Below are 14969 nucleotides of genomic sequence, written 5' to 3'. Positions count from 1 at the left end.
CTGCATTTTCCCCGGTTTCTTTGCAGCACCCTAGGGGAAGTCCCAGAAGTATCACCAGTCTCACCCAACAGCTCCCAGGACCGCTCCTCAGTGCGCTCACCCCTCTGCTCTCCTCTCAAGCGTCAGTCCTCTGTGCACTCTGGTCGGCTGGGCAGCACCAAGAGCCTGTCGGCGGCCGTTTTCACAGATAAGCCGCCACCGGTGTTGTCTGGAGGCGTGCAGTTCAGCAGCGAGGTTTCCCGCAGCGATGAGAACGTCTTGGATTCCCCCCATCAGCGTAGAAGCTACGGCTCCTTTCCTTTCACGCCATCAGCGGACTCGAACACCTTCCATCAGTACCGCTCTGCCGACTCCAGCATGTCAGTGGCCGACAGCGAGGCCTACTTCTCCGCTGCTGAGGACTTTGAGCCAATCAGCAGCGCTGACGAGGGACCGGGGACTTACCCAGGACGCAAAAAGAAGAGGAGGCAGCAGATGCAGCAGCCTCAGCAGCCACCGTATCACATGGAGAACTACAGGTCAGATGAGATGATGACATACTTTAGAAAATGGAGCGTGCAATATTCTCCAAATGTCGCTAAGCCCCAGGGAAGCTTGCAAAAGTTCTCAAAGTTAAAGAGTTTGAAAATTTGAGAGCAAGAGCATGGTCAGATCATGTACAAGGTTAAGCATGGGGATTAAGGAGATGGTAGACTGAAGACAGCTCACAGTAACATCAAAGAGTCTCTCATTTCTCCTCTCTAAGAGCAGATGAATTAATGACCTGTTTAGAAAAGTTCTGACCTTGCTGCATTTCTTTCAAAGTGCTGCCCCTTTTAAATAATAATAATGAGCAGTTGTAAAGAATTTGTTTTAATATATATTGTACATGTTAAGATTCAAACTCTGTTGAAATACACCAAGAGAATGAGTGGTTTCACTTGAAGTTTGAAGGTAGCTGGAGTTGGAAGCAAATTCAGAGACCTTTTAAAAACAAGTAACTAGAAGACCTTCAATCTTTACAATGATTGTAAAATGGCTCGATTCAACTATGAGTTAGAATACTTGAACCGTGTTATGCAATTTTTATCTTTAATACCAAACTAGTTGCAAATATCAATGTGTAAAGCAACTTGGCCTGAAGCTGAATACGGTGCAGCTTTATTTTATTACTGCGATTCAATCATGCATGCACGGCTGAACGTCATGGAGGGGATTTGAACAAATGAGATGTTTGATCCACGGCAGCCACTCACTGCAGGTATGTTTCGCAAATTGGATTTCGCTCTCGTTCTGAAACTACCTCCTCATTTCTCTGCTGCCTTAAATTGCCCTCGCATTGATTTCAGCACGCTTTTTTTGATTGATACAGCGTCCACGAAAACATAAATAATCAATTCGCTCTCGTGAAAAGTTTCACTCGTGGAAACTATGAAAGCATAAAGCTGAATTCAAGAGCATAAAACTGCACACGGACGTTCTCAACATTTTGGTTCACAACTAAGCTTTCAAAGGATTTTTGCTTTTAGATGAAATGAAAGACCGTTTTGCACCAAAACACTGACATCTTTTTAATCACTTGACAAATTAATTTAAGTCCTTTTTATTCATATTTTGTCCTGCCACAGCCGAAGCTCCATCTACCACAGTGTTGAGGGTCCCCTCACGTACGTTCTCAATGGGGAGCTGATCACTGAACCACGTCCTCTGCCGATGCCTCCTACACTCCCTCCACTGCCGCCTCAGCCCCTGCCCAGCCACACATCTCAGGCCTCCTTTGTCTCAGCCCTGGCAATGGAGGAGGAAAGCTCAGTGGAGGCAGAAAAGATGGCGGAACCGGGCCCGGTAACTCGACAGCCTCACGTCATGGCGTGTTACCAGAACTACCTAGCCCACTACCAGGTAAATTCTTTAGCATTACACCCCTGATGGAAAATTCGTTCATCTATAGCCTGACATTATGATTTGATTATTATCCCTATATTTAACTTTACCTCTGCTAGGTCTCAAATTGGTCTGTCAAACAACCCACCAATAAAAGAACCTCAAAGTCTTCGCTGCATCGCCCCCTTGATCTGGACACGCCTACCAGCGAGGAGAGCTCTGGCTCTTTTGACCAGCTCTCCATCCCAAGCTTTAAGGTCTTTATCTTAATAGTATTAGTCTTCATGTAGTGAGATTACTGACTCAGTCCACATGTATTATTTCCTCTGTAATGCTGTTAATGCTGGCATTGTGCCTCTATGTCCATTATTCACTCAGACCATCAGTTTAAGAATGGGCCTGTTTCTTATACATTACAGGTAATAAAGCACGGCCTCTCAGCCAGCTTGCTGTTAGACAGAGGTGTTCAGCTGATGGGTGAGAACAACAGGTATTTGACCTTCATCATTATCAGTTGAAAAATTCTCATAGGAACGTGTGGGCTGTTTTTTTTTTTTTTGTTTTTTTTTGCTTTAAAATCATAGATTTTTCCAATAACTTTTAATTATGAAGTTACTGTATTGCCGCTCAGCTTCATGGCATTGTTTTCTTTTTATCAGCCAGTAATGTGTCAGCCACCATTACTAATTATACTCTACAACACACAAGTTGCAGTCCTTTGAGGTTGCAGCTTCTTCTATGTTTGCTTTAAGCTTTCTTCATATCTCTACAGTACCCCGTATACACCCCTGGATAAGAGGGCCATGGAGAACACAGATGAGGACACAACCACAGATGACTGGTCTCTGGAGCAGCCCCTAGCTCAGACCAGAACCACTGCCATTGTGGAGGTGAAAGGAGCCATCAACGTGGTGCTCACACCTCTTGTGGCTGAATCCCTGGACAGGTAGTTACGACGCTTATCAGACAGAGTTAGCTGGCCTGGAACATTTCTGTTGTCAGGCTGCCTCATTAGCCACATCTCCTTTAGAAATGGGTTTTTAATACTGGTCTGAAAAACCAGATTATAAAGATAATCTCATGACTGCCAAAAAACTCTTTCTCACACTGCACTTTCTTAGTTTCCGGTTATTTTTAGCCTGAGGCTAAGATTTGACCTTAAGCCAGTTTAATCCCTCTGCACAATGAAACAATGAAACTCAGTTTGGAGCCTTTACAGTTTTTTGCAGATAGATAAAACTTGTATCAACTCTTTCTATAAAACTAGAAGTTTTCTAATAGCTCTGTGTACTTGGTTTGTTTCAGGTACATCGAGTCCATGGCCCACTTTGCAAGCATCCGACACCCAGCAGCTATTCTGGATGACCTGCACGGGAAAGTCCTCAATGAAGCCTATCAGATCAGCAAATCTACCGTCACTGAGTCTGTAAGTACAGCAAGTCACAGCGCAGAGCAACAACAGCTTAACATTTAAAATGTTGAGAGATTTAATAAAATCTCTGCCTTAGCTTAAAAGTGAGTAGAAGCGGGGTTTATTGCCTGTTGACTCTTGTCCCTCTATTTTGGGTCTGGATCCGCACAGAGCCAAACAGGCAAGCAGGAGCATAAGCTGTCCAAGACGGAGGGCACGACCCCTGGTTCCCTAAACATCTCCCATGGCCAGACAGACCTGTCCGTCAAACCAGATAATGTGAAAATCAAGGGCCTCCAAGCCAACGTGTCCATCCCCAAGGTGAGACCTGTGACCCAGAATAATGAGAGGCCAGTGGCTGTCCTAAAAAATATGCTCTAGCCACAAGGGGTCGGGAGCAAGCACAGAATCATGAGCACTACTGCAGATCCCTTTATACTGAAACAATGAATATGCAGTAGTTTCTGATTTTAATGTGGAGTATTTTAATAACAGCTTAGTGTTATTTAGCTGCTTGTTTATTATTTTCATTTTACTGTGGAGCTATAGATTTGGAAACATGGCCCTTTCCGAAGTTTCAGACGCCATTAGATTATACAAGCATTTTACAATTCCTCTGAATGGAATGTGTATGACTACTTAAATGACTACTATCATACTTTGTCTTGTTATTCTGGACACAAGTATTTCTGAATGTTTGATTTTGAAGAGCAATGTTTTTCCCACACAGCATTTAACTTCAAGTTGGATTTGTGTTTCTTTCTCTTGTTGTCTTTTATGTGCAGGTGAACCTTTGCCTCCTGCAGGCCTCTGTAGAGGAAGGGTCACCATCTTGCTCCAGTAAGAGTGTCACACATGTGTCTCTAGTGGCACTATGCTTTGACAGGATTGCCACCCAGTTCAGGATGAACAGGTAATGCCTCCAGCTCTTGTCATGACATTGTATGTGTTTGTGTGCTTACAGTCTTACAGTGACTAAGCTTTTTGGAGTGTGTATGCCCGGGGCAAATATCCTCGTTTGACACGCTCGGTTTGACACACTCCATCACGTTTGGTTGTTGGATTGCTTTTTAAAAAAAAAAAAAAAAAAAGAATGAAAATATATATATATATATATATATATATATATATATATATATATATATATATATATATATATATATATATATATATATATATATATATATATATATATATATATATATATATATAATTTTTTTTTTTTTTAGGAGTGCTAGGTCAGTAAGATTTAAGAATTCAACCTAATTCAGATTTTTTTTGTTTGATTAAAAACAGGAGATGTGCAGAGTATGAAATCAACTAAATTTACATTATAAAGATTTTTAACATGCACATTTTCCGCTGGTGCTTTCAGGGGAATTGTAGAAGAGACTCCCAACACCACAGAGCATGGCCGACCCTCTGTCATGTTTGAGAAGTACGCTTCAGCCACTAAGATGCAGCCTCAGTCTTCGGGCTCTTTGCGCTCCAACGCTGGCATCGAGAAAGGCAAAGAGATTGCTGCAAGACTTAATATCCACCGAATCCACAGCCAGCTCCGAGGCCTGGACTCCACAGGTTGGCTTTGCAGAACAGAAGTCTTATTTGAACATCACTCCAACCTCTTTGTTACAACGCTGTGTAACGATGTGGAAAGATTTGCTCTTATTTGACCTTCGCTATCAAGATTCGCTGGATTTTAGCACATGTTGTTTTTATAAGGTTTGTAGCATTTTCTAATAGTTGTGTTACTTCTTCTTCAGCTGTAGATATTGGCACATGTGCTATCACAGCAATTCCTTTTGAGAAGTCCAAAGTTCTCTTTGGCCTGGAGGAAATGGAGGAGTTTTCACTGGTGGATGAAACTGATGCCCAGGCAACAGCAGGCGATCTGGGCCGTTCTGCCGCATCTCTGGAGAAATGGGGCTGGATCATGTTTGAATGTGGCATTGAGAATCTCACAGTCAAAGGTAAGTCAATGCAGGCTCCTTAAACATATATCCTGACTAAGTTTGCTCCTGGAAATCTGAATATTCTGATTTAGATGACGGCTTTTCTGTAGCCATTTATAAATGTGTTACACTTGTTTTGCAGGGGGCCGTCAGTCAGGAGCTATTCTTTACAATGCGTTCGGTGTGATGGGGCGCTCAGACGCAGGAGGGAAGACAGGAATGTCAAAGTCCAACGGTTCAACCGGCTCTCAGACAGGAAGCGGTTATAGTACTGATATGTCTGATGACAACCTCCCACATGATGCTGTCAGTCCAGCCTCTGATGTTAATGAGCACTCAGACTCAGACGACCAGGTGAGAAACCAGAAAGTCTTCTAACCTGTGAAGTGGCTAAAAAAACAAGCATAACTCTGATGGCTTTTTGGTTAGGGTGAAACGACTAATTGCCATGACAGTAAGATATAGGCCACTGCACAATAAAGAGTGATACCAAAGTGGTTCTGGTAATAAACAGCATAACAGGAAGTTTAACCAAAATCATAAACTGTAACAATAATGCATTTGTAAGGGGGTTGAAGGGCAGCTGCATTGAAAAGATGAGGTTACTGAAGAAGTGAGATATTCATCTTCTTGAGCTCTCAGCGAAGGCGGTCGCACTTTCTCCTCTCCCCCTCACCCTTATCTTCCCTGCTTCGCCTCTATGTCCTTGTCTTGTCTTGTGTGAATTTACTTTCCCTGGAACAGTCTCTCACTGTCGTTCTCTAAACCTAAAAGAGAATTATGGATTTGATCAACTGGTCTCTGAGTGCTATTGACACCCTTTTCTCAACGAGAAGTCGGGGCTCGGGAGAGCCTGAGTGCCCTGGAGGGACTTTCCCTGCCGGTTACACGATGGACGGGTGGCAGAACTGGAGGACCGTGTGCCTGGCGGGACTGTCGATCGAGGACGCTGAAGATATCTACCTATTCGGAACCATGATAACAGGGTTCATGCTGATCGGCGTTGGCTTAGCCCTGGTTTATCGGAGAAATAAGAAAGCGGAACCGGCTGTTCAAACCCCCACATGGCTGCCCGCTGGATTCGAAGCGACGGGACGAGGTGCGACCTCTCACAAGAACGTAATATGGTCAACACCTTGGAGACGCTTACAGCTGCTGTGAAGGCTCAAAACAACACCATTGAGCGTATGAGGGGAAACATCAGAGAGAGGCCTGCTAAAAATGACACCCTTGAGCGACAGTTGGAAAACATCGCGGAACGGATCACTGCAGTTGTGGGGTCTCAGAATCAAAAGACTGACAACACCACGGAACAGAAGTTTGATACCATCATGGGGAGGCTCGCAGCTCTTCAACGGGAGATCGAGAGACCAGCCTCGGAGTGCTAGAATTCGAGCTGCTCACAAAGGAGAAATCAACAATATTCAACATTTGGACACCACGGCCCCAGCTGCAGGCCCAAGGCTGGAGCCCACCAAAACAACTCCCTGATAACGACTGTGTGATGACTATTCTTCCCGCCCCATGAAGGACACCTGGATTGGCTGGAGGACTGTTTACTTAGCCTGATAGGCCGAAGGACACTGTCTCAGCTAAACTATGGACACGCACACACACACACTTACACTGATAAGCACTCACTCATCCCCCTCCCTTTCCAACGCCTTCGATGCTTGTGCCCTACTGGGGATGATAGCAGTCAACTGGACCAGCACAGATGCTGCAGGACCGGATGCGCTGTCTACGCCGGCTCTCTCTTACCCTTTACCCGCCCCTGTTGCTTGTCTCGTGTTTCTATGGTGTATTGATAGTCATGTGCTTTTGTGCTGAGGTGTTTTTTCTGTTATCAAACTGTTCTCCCACTAGGAGCTCAGTCTGAGTGGAGGTTTTTTTTTTTCTCCTCCTCTTACCTCATGTAGTGTATTTTCGTTGTTTTTTTCCTATCAGCCTACCTTCTGACATGTCTGCCCAATGTGATGTTTGTGTAAAGTTGGTCAGAAGGTTCCTTTGTGAGTGCGCATGCGCCATTAGCGTGCTGCCTGCTGTAACCCCTAATTTCCCTCGGGATGAATAAAGTATTCTGATTCTGATTCTGATTCTGAAAAGGCAGAAGTGTGAGAAACAGCAAGACACAACATGTTCATCTTGCTTGAGCAGGCAGGCAGAATTTTCACAGCCGACAGGTGTTTCCAGATGTGATGCTTAAATTTTTCTGCAGAAGCATGAAACAGCCCGAGGACCGAAAAGCGAGTGAAGCTGGCAAAAAACGCATCAGTCTGACTTTGCTTCAGAATCAAACACTGTTTTGCAGTGCCATCAGCTCCGATCTGGCAAAAAAATAAACCAAAAAAAGCAAACAGTAGGATCCTGTTGCACCGTTTCTTATGGAAGACTCGCAGAAACAAACAAATGCTGTGAAAAACATGTATCTACAGTTTGTCCCCCACGCTCTTGATGAAGAGGGAGTGGAGCACTGTGCAGGTTCCTCACAGGGGCTTTATTTCTGAAAATAGATTTCAGTCAGAATCATTTTAATGCTCCGAATCAAAGTCAGATAAGTGTTCATTTCCATATTCCTCGCAGGATATGTATCATCACTATAGAATTTATCCTGAACAACTAGGCAACAAGCTAACAGTGTCATAAAAAAGTGCAAAAGCTCTGCTGTCTTTAATGGACAACAGTCTGATTCAGATTTGTTTTGCTCACATGAAAGTTAAAACAATAAAATTAATGTTCAGATATGTGCAAAAAAAAAAAGTCAAACTTATTTCTCACCCACGAGAAAAAAAGATACAACAACCTTGCATACATTTTATTGAATCTGAAAAATGATCTGTGATAGGAAATGGAGCTCTACATGGAGGAGAGCCATAAATCCATTACCTCCTGTTAAATCCTCTTCACTTCTGCTCTGCAGGACGAAGGGGTCGAATCAGACGACCTGAAGAAAGACCTTCCTCTCATGCCCCCACCGCCTGACTCCAGCAGCATGAAACTGACCATTAGAGAGATCTGGTTCAGTTTTGCTGCTCCCACCAATGTGCGGTCCGCCTCACAGGCCATCTCCAGGTAGGGCTCTGTGATGCCTGTATGACTATACACTGTACAGAAAAGCTGTATTAAAATCACACCAGCTCTTTTCTTTACGTCAGCCACTTTTCATCATCGTCTGTCTGAAGCACGATAAACTGATTAGTCATTCTCTTTTAGTTTTAAGTTGAGTTGTGAATTTCCTCATTATTTAGCCTACTGTGCTTGGCATCTGCACTAGAAAATAAAGAAACAAAGCAATTCTTAACCACTTGCAGTTGCAGGCATATTAATTTAAATGCAGTGCCTTTTAACCTATAAACTTTGCAGAAGTCTGATTATATTTTTGGTTGTAATGAGCAGTGGTTATTAAGGTGACTGTTGTGTCTGTGTGTGTTTATAGGCAGTTGAATCTTCTCAGCACAGCCACACCTGCCATTGGCGCCTGGTTGGTTCCCATTGACCAGCTCAAATCGTCACTTCGGAAACTGGACATGGAGGGCACGCTACGTGTTTGTGCAGTCATGGGCTGCATCATGACCGAGGCTCTGGAGGTTAGGAGCACATATGTGTATACATCAGGAGTGTAGGGTCTCCTGGTTGAATTGCTATTTCAAAACATTTTCTTAAGTGAGCTTAATATAATGGAAAAAACATTTAAAACAGTTATAATTCCCAGCAACAGATGCTTTTATTTATTTATTTATTTATTTATTTATTTCTCAATCCCCAACAGAAAAAGAGCATCCACATCCCGATCAGGAGCAAGTACAACCGCGTGACCAAACGAGCCCGCTACCTCCACGAGAACCCCTCCTGCATGCTTTGTAACATCCTGCACCGCTACCTGCAACAAGCTGACTACTCCGTCATAGAGGAAGCTACTATGGTTAGTACGAGCCCTTCTCTTCTGTTGCACTGCTGCAGGATCATAACATGATCATGTGTAGTGTAGCCTCAAACGTCTCTTTTCTCTTGTCTTCTCTGCATTATTTAAATGAATCTGTTGTGAGTGTGAAACAGTGGCGCTGATCTCTCCTCTCCTTTTACCCCAGAATGATGGGGTTCCAGCCCTGGTCACTCTAAAGAAAGGTTTGGTAGCATTGGCCAGGCAGTGGATGAAATTCATCGTGGTAACTCAGGGTTTCAAGGCTATTGGTCTGATGAGGCCCAACCAGCTTACCAAACCCAAGGAGCCTCAGCAGAACCAGGGTGACACAATTTTGGGACTGGACAATGGAGCTGCTCTGCAGAGTGACACCAGCGCAGATGGAGCTGAATTTGAATTCGATGCAGGTGGGAAACTACAGCTTTCACAGTGCTAATAATATTGTGAGGCACCCATCTGTTGCCACAGATGGGCTGTGAAACTCTTGACCTTTACTTTGTCAGTGTTTGCAAAGATGTGTTATAGACTGATACCACTAGTTTGCTGAAAGGAGCTCTGGGGTTGAGTGACAGACTGTTCAACCTCTTTAAAGGATTTTTTTTTTCAGAGTTTTATTTTGTGTTGTTATTTTTAAGCCACAGTGAGTGAACACACGATGTTGCTGGAGGTAGCATGCAGCCGCCCCCCACCGAAGGAAGCCAACTCTGGTCCTGTGAGCGGAGTGGAGATCATGAGGAAACTTTCCAAGTCGCATACACACAACGAGTCTGTGCTCAGAATAAAGGTATGAGTTTCGGTTTTATGTCATGCATTCGTATACAAAGCAGGCTGTAAAGATGGACGATGCACAACTGATGGACGTACTTTCTTGTAATGAAAAAAATCTTCAGAGATTGTGGATTTCACACGTTTGGATTGTCGGTTGGATGAAATGAGGAATTTTAGGTTGTCGTGAGAGATTCAATGACTCTCTGAAGAGAGTCATTGTTTTTTGGTTTTATTTTTTCTGACATTTCAAAACCCAAGGTTGCATAATGATAGTCTGGTTTACATAAACACTTTGCAAAGGTAGTAGCTCTCCACTGCAGACTGATTGTGCTGTCTTGACTGTGGTATGAAGGTGATTCTGCTTTTGGAAAGCCAGGAGGGATTAGAGCTTAACACTGAGTGACGAGGTGACATTTTCCTCTCTCCTAAATTAAAGTGTGATGTGTTTATACAGTATTTTTTTTTCTTTTTTAGACAACTCGGCTCTTTTTTCTAAAAAGTATTACCTCAGCTTTAGGTTCAGCCATGTTCATAATGTTGCCAGACGAAGTTTATCCCACCTGTCGCTGAACTAGAACGGGCTCTGGCAGCTTGAGGAAAAAATTATATAGTGTGAACACAAACTCCTCTCAGCAATCTGTACATTTGTCATACCCAGGGTTCGCATCCCTACCAGTCGCTGAGCTACACCAGCGGTGACACAGCAGCTGACTCACCCGCCCATGTGAGCCGCGCAGGCCTGCCAGCCAAGGACAGCCCCAGGAAGGAGAGCCTTCTGAGCAACCTGACGGGCAGCTTTCGGAGTCTGCACAATCTGCTGGAGGGCACGCCCCAGAGGAACGAGCCGTCTGCCGCCACCGCAACCAAGAGCAGCTCGCTCACTCGCACAGGTGCTCGCACTCGACTGCTATTTTGTTGTACCGCTGCTAACTGCAGTATGGGGAAGGTTCTGGTAAAAGTCGATCATTAGCTTGAACTTGATTTTCATCACAGCTTCAAACAATCTAGTTGCATTTCTGTTCCAACAGTGACCTCTGCTGTTCAGCAATGTCAGTAATGAATAAACTGCGGCGTGCTCTTAAATCCGCCACCAGCTCACTGTGAACAAATATGTAGAGAGAGAGAGATTTTCACTTAAACCCAAGAAGGACAAAGATGAGAAATAAAAGCTTTAAAAAATAGATTAGAATATGTTTTTAATGTGTTAAAGTGGGAACATTGTGGAAACACCTCCTTATACGCATTATCCACGTGCTGACTGTAAAAGATGAATTATGCATGAACAGCAGTCAATCCAAGTGTAATGTCGAGGTTTTTGTAGTCTGTTCCGTGATGCAATATACTCTCAATCTCTCCTTGTTTAGGGACAGACATGCTGACTGAGCACCCGCTGCTGTCGGAGCCCTCCTCTGTCAGCTTTTACAACTGGATGTCCAACGCTGTGAGCAACAAGACGGGGGCTGGAGTCCAGGAGTCTCCGGTCAACCGCTCCCAGCACAACAGTCTACAGACAGGTGAGACACAATGAGCTTAATAGAGGATGATTTTGTTTTGCTATATAATGCTCTATTTTATGCATTTTTGTTATGATGATATTGGAATAGATAAAACAATTATTAACATATTCACTCTTGCGGTAACAGTTCAAAGTTTTCTGTAATGTTGTTTCAGTAGCCTCACTGGGTTCTTCTGTCAACCCCTGCTACCAGTACCAACCGCTGCCAGATAACAGTCCAGAAGGAGGTCAGGGCTAAGTAGTCACTGAGTGCTGTGCTGATGGTGTTGTTGAACTAATTAGCTGACTAGCAGCTAGTTTGTGATTTCCCCCCATTAGTTTGTTAGCCATCCAGACCACCTTCATATATACTAGAGAGATATTTTTGATTTATTGCAATGAAAGAAAATTGGAAATTGCATCCCCTTTTTGGTTTGCACGATTTGCAAAATTAGCACAAAAGTCTGCAAAATTCGTAAAAAAAAAAAAGACAGAAACCAGTTTGTTTTACAAAAGTATGGCATGCTATTGGAGACTAAAATGAAATGAGAAAAGGCTCTACACAGTTTCTGAAGCCTCAGCTCTGAATTTCTGGCTGTTTGTTTTTTTGTTTGTTTTGTTTTGTCTTTTAGTTTTTTTAAGCCAGATGTGACCTATATTTGGATGAGGGTGGAAGACATGGCCTCCATGATCTTATATGTACGAGTCGTTGTTCTCTTAAAAACTCCATCAGGCTTTACTGTCTCTTGCCTCTCCAAAGTTGTGAATTCCCACCAATTAGAGTGATTAATTTAAATTCATCATGCTAGTCTCTTCTTGTGTTTAGTCTTGTTCTTATAAGCCTCTCAAACGGTTCTCACTCTGGATCGTATCAGAAAAACAAGGCGGGGCCCAGGCCCCTGTTGCCATTTCTTACATGTAGTACACAACAGATATCCAAGTCAAGTGTTCTCACTACTGGAAATGCTCTGTGTGGTTTAGATTAAAATGCTGCCTGGGCATGCAACATCCACTTGGTCAGTGTGAATTCATCATTGTCTCAAAGTGCAGAACACATGTAGGACTGAAATGTCAGTGATGCGACTAAAAAGCGTCCTCTGATGGATGTAGTAGGAGCCGGAGTAAAGATTTTTACTGAGGAAGGATGTAACGATGCCTCTGTTCGGGTAGATAAGGGGCTGTAATCCAGGTGTGCCAAGATGAACCCGTATAACAGTTATATATAAGATACAGACAGACGCTTTGCCCCCAGTGTGTCTTGTCTTTTTACCTGTACCACTGGTGCTATTTCAGGTATTTTCAAAACCTTCACATTGCAAAGACCAAATTTCTCCTTGTGGGACAATTAAAGGATTATTATTACTATTCTATTTTTATGTGGTACTAGGACTCCTTTTTGTTTTGTGAGTCTTGAAGTCTATACACCTCAAGTCATGTGGTAGCCTGTTAGCCTCTCTCAGCGTGAAGCTGTGTAAGAAAAGCTCATGTTGTTTCCTCACTGGTACTTTCCTGCAAAACACACTCTCAGTTTAGTGACCTCTGCATTTTGTTTCACTCTCTCTTAATAGCAGTTTATTACTTGGAATCAGCCATGCAAATGACTGAAAAACATTTGTTACCTTCGCAATTGTGGATACATTTGTAAGTGTGTAATGATCGGATTTGTGCCAAAGATGATTAAGTTCGTCGTTATGTAGTCACCCAAGTGTGAGCCAATGACAGCACAGCAAATTAGCTGCAGCAGTTTCTCACAAACAAATTAAGTAAGTGTGATGTGGCTGTTTACAGATGCAAATTGTGCATTAAATGGCTGTAAAGTTCCACTTAACGTTCTCTCTTGCTGTCTGTGTAATTCTTTCCAACATGTTTTTTATGAGGAGCTGGAGTGGTAAAGTGCTCTGCTCTCTCACTGCTGCTTGTACGTGTGCCGGCTTTTCTTAATCCACGTGGATCCTAAACCTGCGCTAAACACCCTCAGGTGGGACGTGTAACCTGCCCACCATCCCTTCGGCCTCAGATTTCAACACAGTGCTGTCCAGTGACCAGAACACCCTCGATGGGACCCACTCCCAGCATTCCCAGCACAGCACGAGCCAGGACGACATGGCCGACATTGAAGAGGGGAACCAGTGTCCAGCTGCTGTTCAGCTGGCTGATGCTCAGGTTTGTCTCTAAATCTGTTTTTACACTTTATAATTAGACATGAATTAGTCAGGTAGTTTGTGTGATATCTGCTGCTCACTGATAAGTTTTAGAACTGGTTCAGAAATTGGTTTTTAAATTAGGCTTTTTTATGTTGATGCCGTTAAAGCAGATAAAAGCTAATTCACACTGATTTGCAATTAGTCCGATTTGTTTATCGAGTTAGAAAAAGCTGAATATCGAGCGGGTCTGTTGATAAGGAATCATTCTGTGTTAATATAAATGTCACCTGTCTCATACCGTTCGGCATTCATTGGGCTTTCCATTTCCTTATTTCACCGTTTTATTTTAATTTCATACGCAGATGTCAGACGGATGGAAAGCTTTTAGTTAAGTGTCTACAAAAATATCTTCTTTTCTGTGCGTTGATCGTCTGTTTTCATCCCCTCAGGTTGTTTTTAAGCCTTTACTGAGCTACACAGGCATCCAGGCCCAAGATACCACTCCGCTTAGCTATAAGATGTATTTTGGAGAGCACCTGTCTTTTTCCGGCAACCTCGAGTGCCTCAGAGCAGACATTGCCGACTCTGATACCACCAAGGAGCGCAAAAACAAGCGATCCAGGAGGTAAAACTGTCCTAAAACACGACAGGCACATGTTGCATTACCCATCCCTGCTTTTTGGCTTTTTGAAGCCTTTTTCCTTGGTTTCTTCTCTTAATGAAATTATCTGCTAACCCTTTGTGCTTCTTCTATATTAAGGCAAGGTATGGTGAACCTGCCTCCCCTTGAGTTCAAGCCAGCGTTGCTGATTGAGACTTTCAGTGTGAATGCCGTGGTGATGGAGAAGTCAACCAGCGCTCCTCAGGGCCCCACCGCAGCCCCGCTCTCCTTCCACGACCTCAACCGCCGCCACTACAATACATTCCACTGTGACTTCACTACAGCCTGCCAGGCCATCAGCCAGCGCGTCGACATGGCCCTGGTGCGCCTCATCCACCAGTTCAGCACCATGATCGATGATATCAAGGCCACGCAGACCGACATCAAGCTGAGCCGCTACACCGCCGGCTCGGCCTCCCCGACACCCACCTTCAAGGCCCGGCCGTATCGCTACTTCAGGTCGTCGGACTTCAGCCGCAGCTCCCGTGGAAGCCTGAATGGGGCGGGCCGCAGCGGAACCCAGACTCTGAAGAGCAAGAGAGGAGTGGGTGGAGGATCAGGAGGGGGAGCCGCAAATGCTGGTGGTTTACCTCCAAACGGACCTCCATCGGGCATGGACACGCTGGGAAGAAGGGAACCGAGAGGACGCAGCTCCCTCGGACGCTCAGAAAGACGCACCTCCAAGGTAACGATGATCATGACAGGACAAGATGGGATGGGATGGGACACAATGGATAGAAAGTAATGTGTATA

General features: G+C 44.1%; 1 protein-coding gene across 1 annotated transcript in view; it reads left to right on the top strand.

Annotated features, from left to right (window-relative positions):
- Positions 1-14969, top strand: part of bltp1 (bridge-like lipid transfer protein family member 1) — a 77417-nt gene that overhangs the window by 26157 nt on the left and 36291 nt on the right. Inside the window, exons 28-48 of the mRNA XM_085343478.1 lie at positions 27-518; positions 1608-1881; positions 1983-2120; positions 2283-2353; positions 2636-2809; positions 3169-3289; positions 3446-3595; positions 4060-4187; positions 4650-4852; positions 5038-5244; positions 5369-5580; positions 8147-8298; positions 8663-8813; positions 8996-9148; positions 9315-9555; positions 9784-9932; positions 10575-10806; positions 11281-11430; positions 13390-13574; positions 14005-14180; positions 14316-14901. Of these exons, the coding sequence (XP_085199604.1) occupies positions 27-518; positions 1608-1881; positions 1983-2120; positions 2283-2353; positions 2636-2809; positions 3169-3289; positions 3446-3595; positions 4060-4187; positions 4650-4852; positions 5038-5244; positions 5369-5580; positions 8147-8298; positions 8663-8813; positions 8996-9148; positions 9315-9555; positions 9784-9932; positions 10575-10806; positions 11281-11430; positions 13390-13574; positions 14005-14180; positions 14316-14901 (4345 nt within the window). The remainder of the gene's footprint in view (positions 1-26; positions 519-1607; positions 1882-1982; positions 2121-2282; positions 2354-2635; positions 2810-3168; positions 3290-3445; positions 3596-4059; positions 4188-4649; positions 4853-5037; positions 5245-5368; positions 5581-8146; positions 8299-8662; positions 8814-8995; positions 9149-9314; positions 9556-9783; positions 9933-10574; positions 10807-11280; positions 11431-13389; positions 13575-14004; positions 14181-14315; positions 14902-14969) is intronic.

This window comes from Diplotaxodon limnothrissa, linkage group LG19 (genome assembly GCF_057381915.1).
Source record: "Diplotaxodon limnothrissa isolate DT_005_m linkage group LG19, D_limnothrissa_male_GT1.1, whole genome shotgun sequence".
NCBI classification, from domain to species: Eukaryota; Metazoa; Chordata; class Actinopteri; order Cichliformes; family Cichlidae; genus Diplotaxodon; species Diplotaxodon limnothrissa.
Note: the sequence above shows the minus strand (reverse complement) of the source record. Positions and strands in the feature narration are given on the sequence as shown.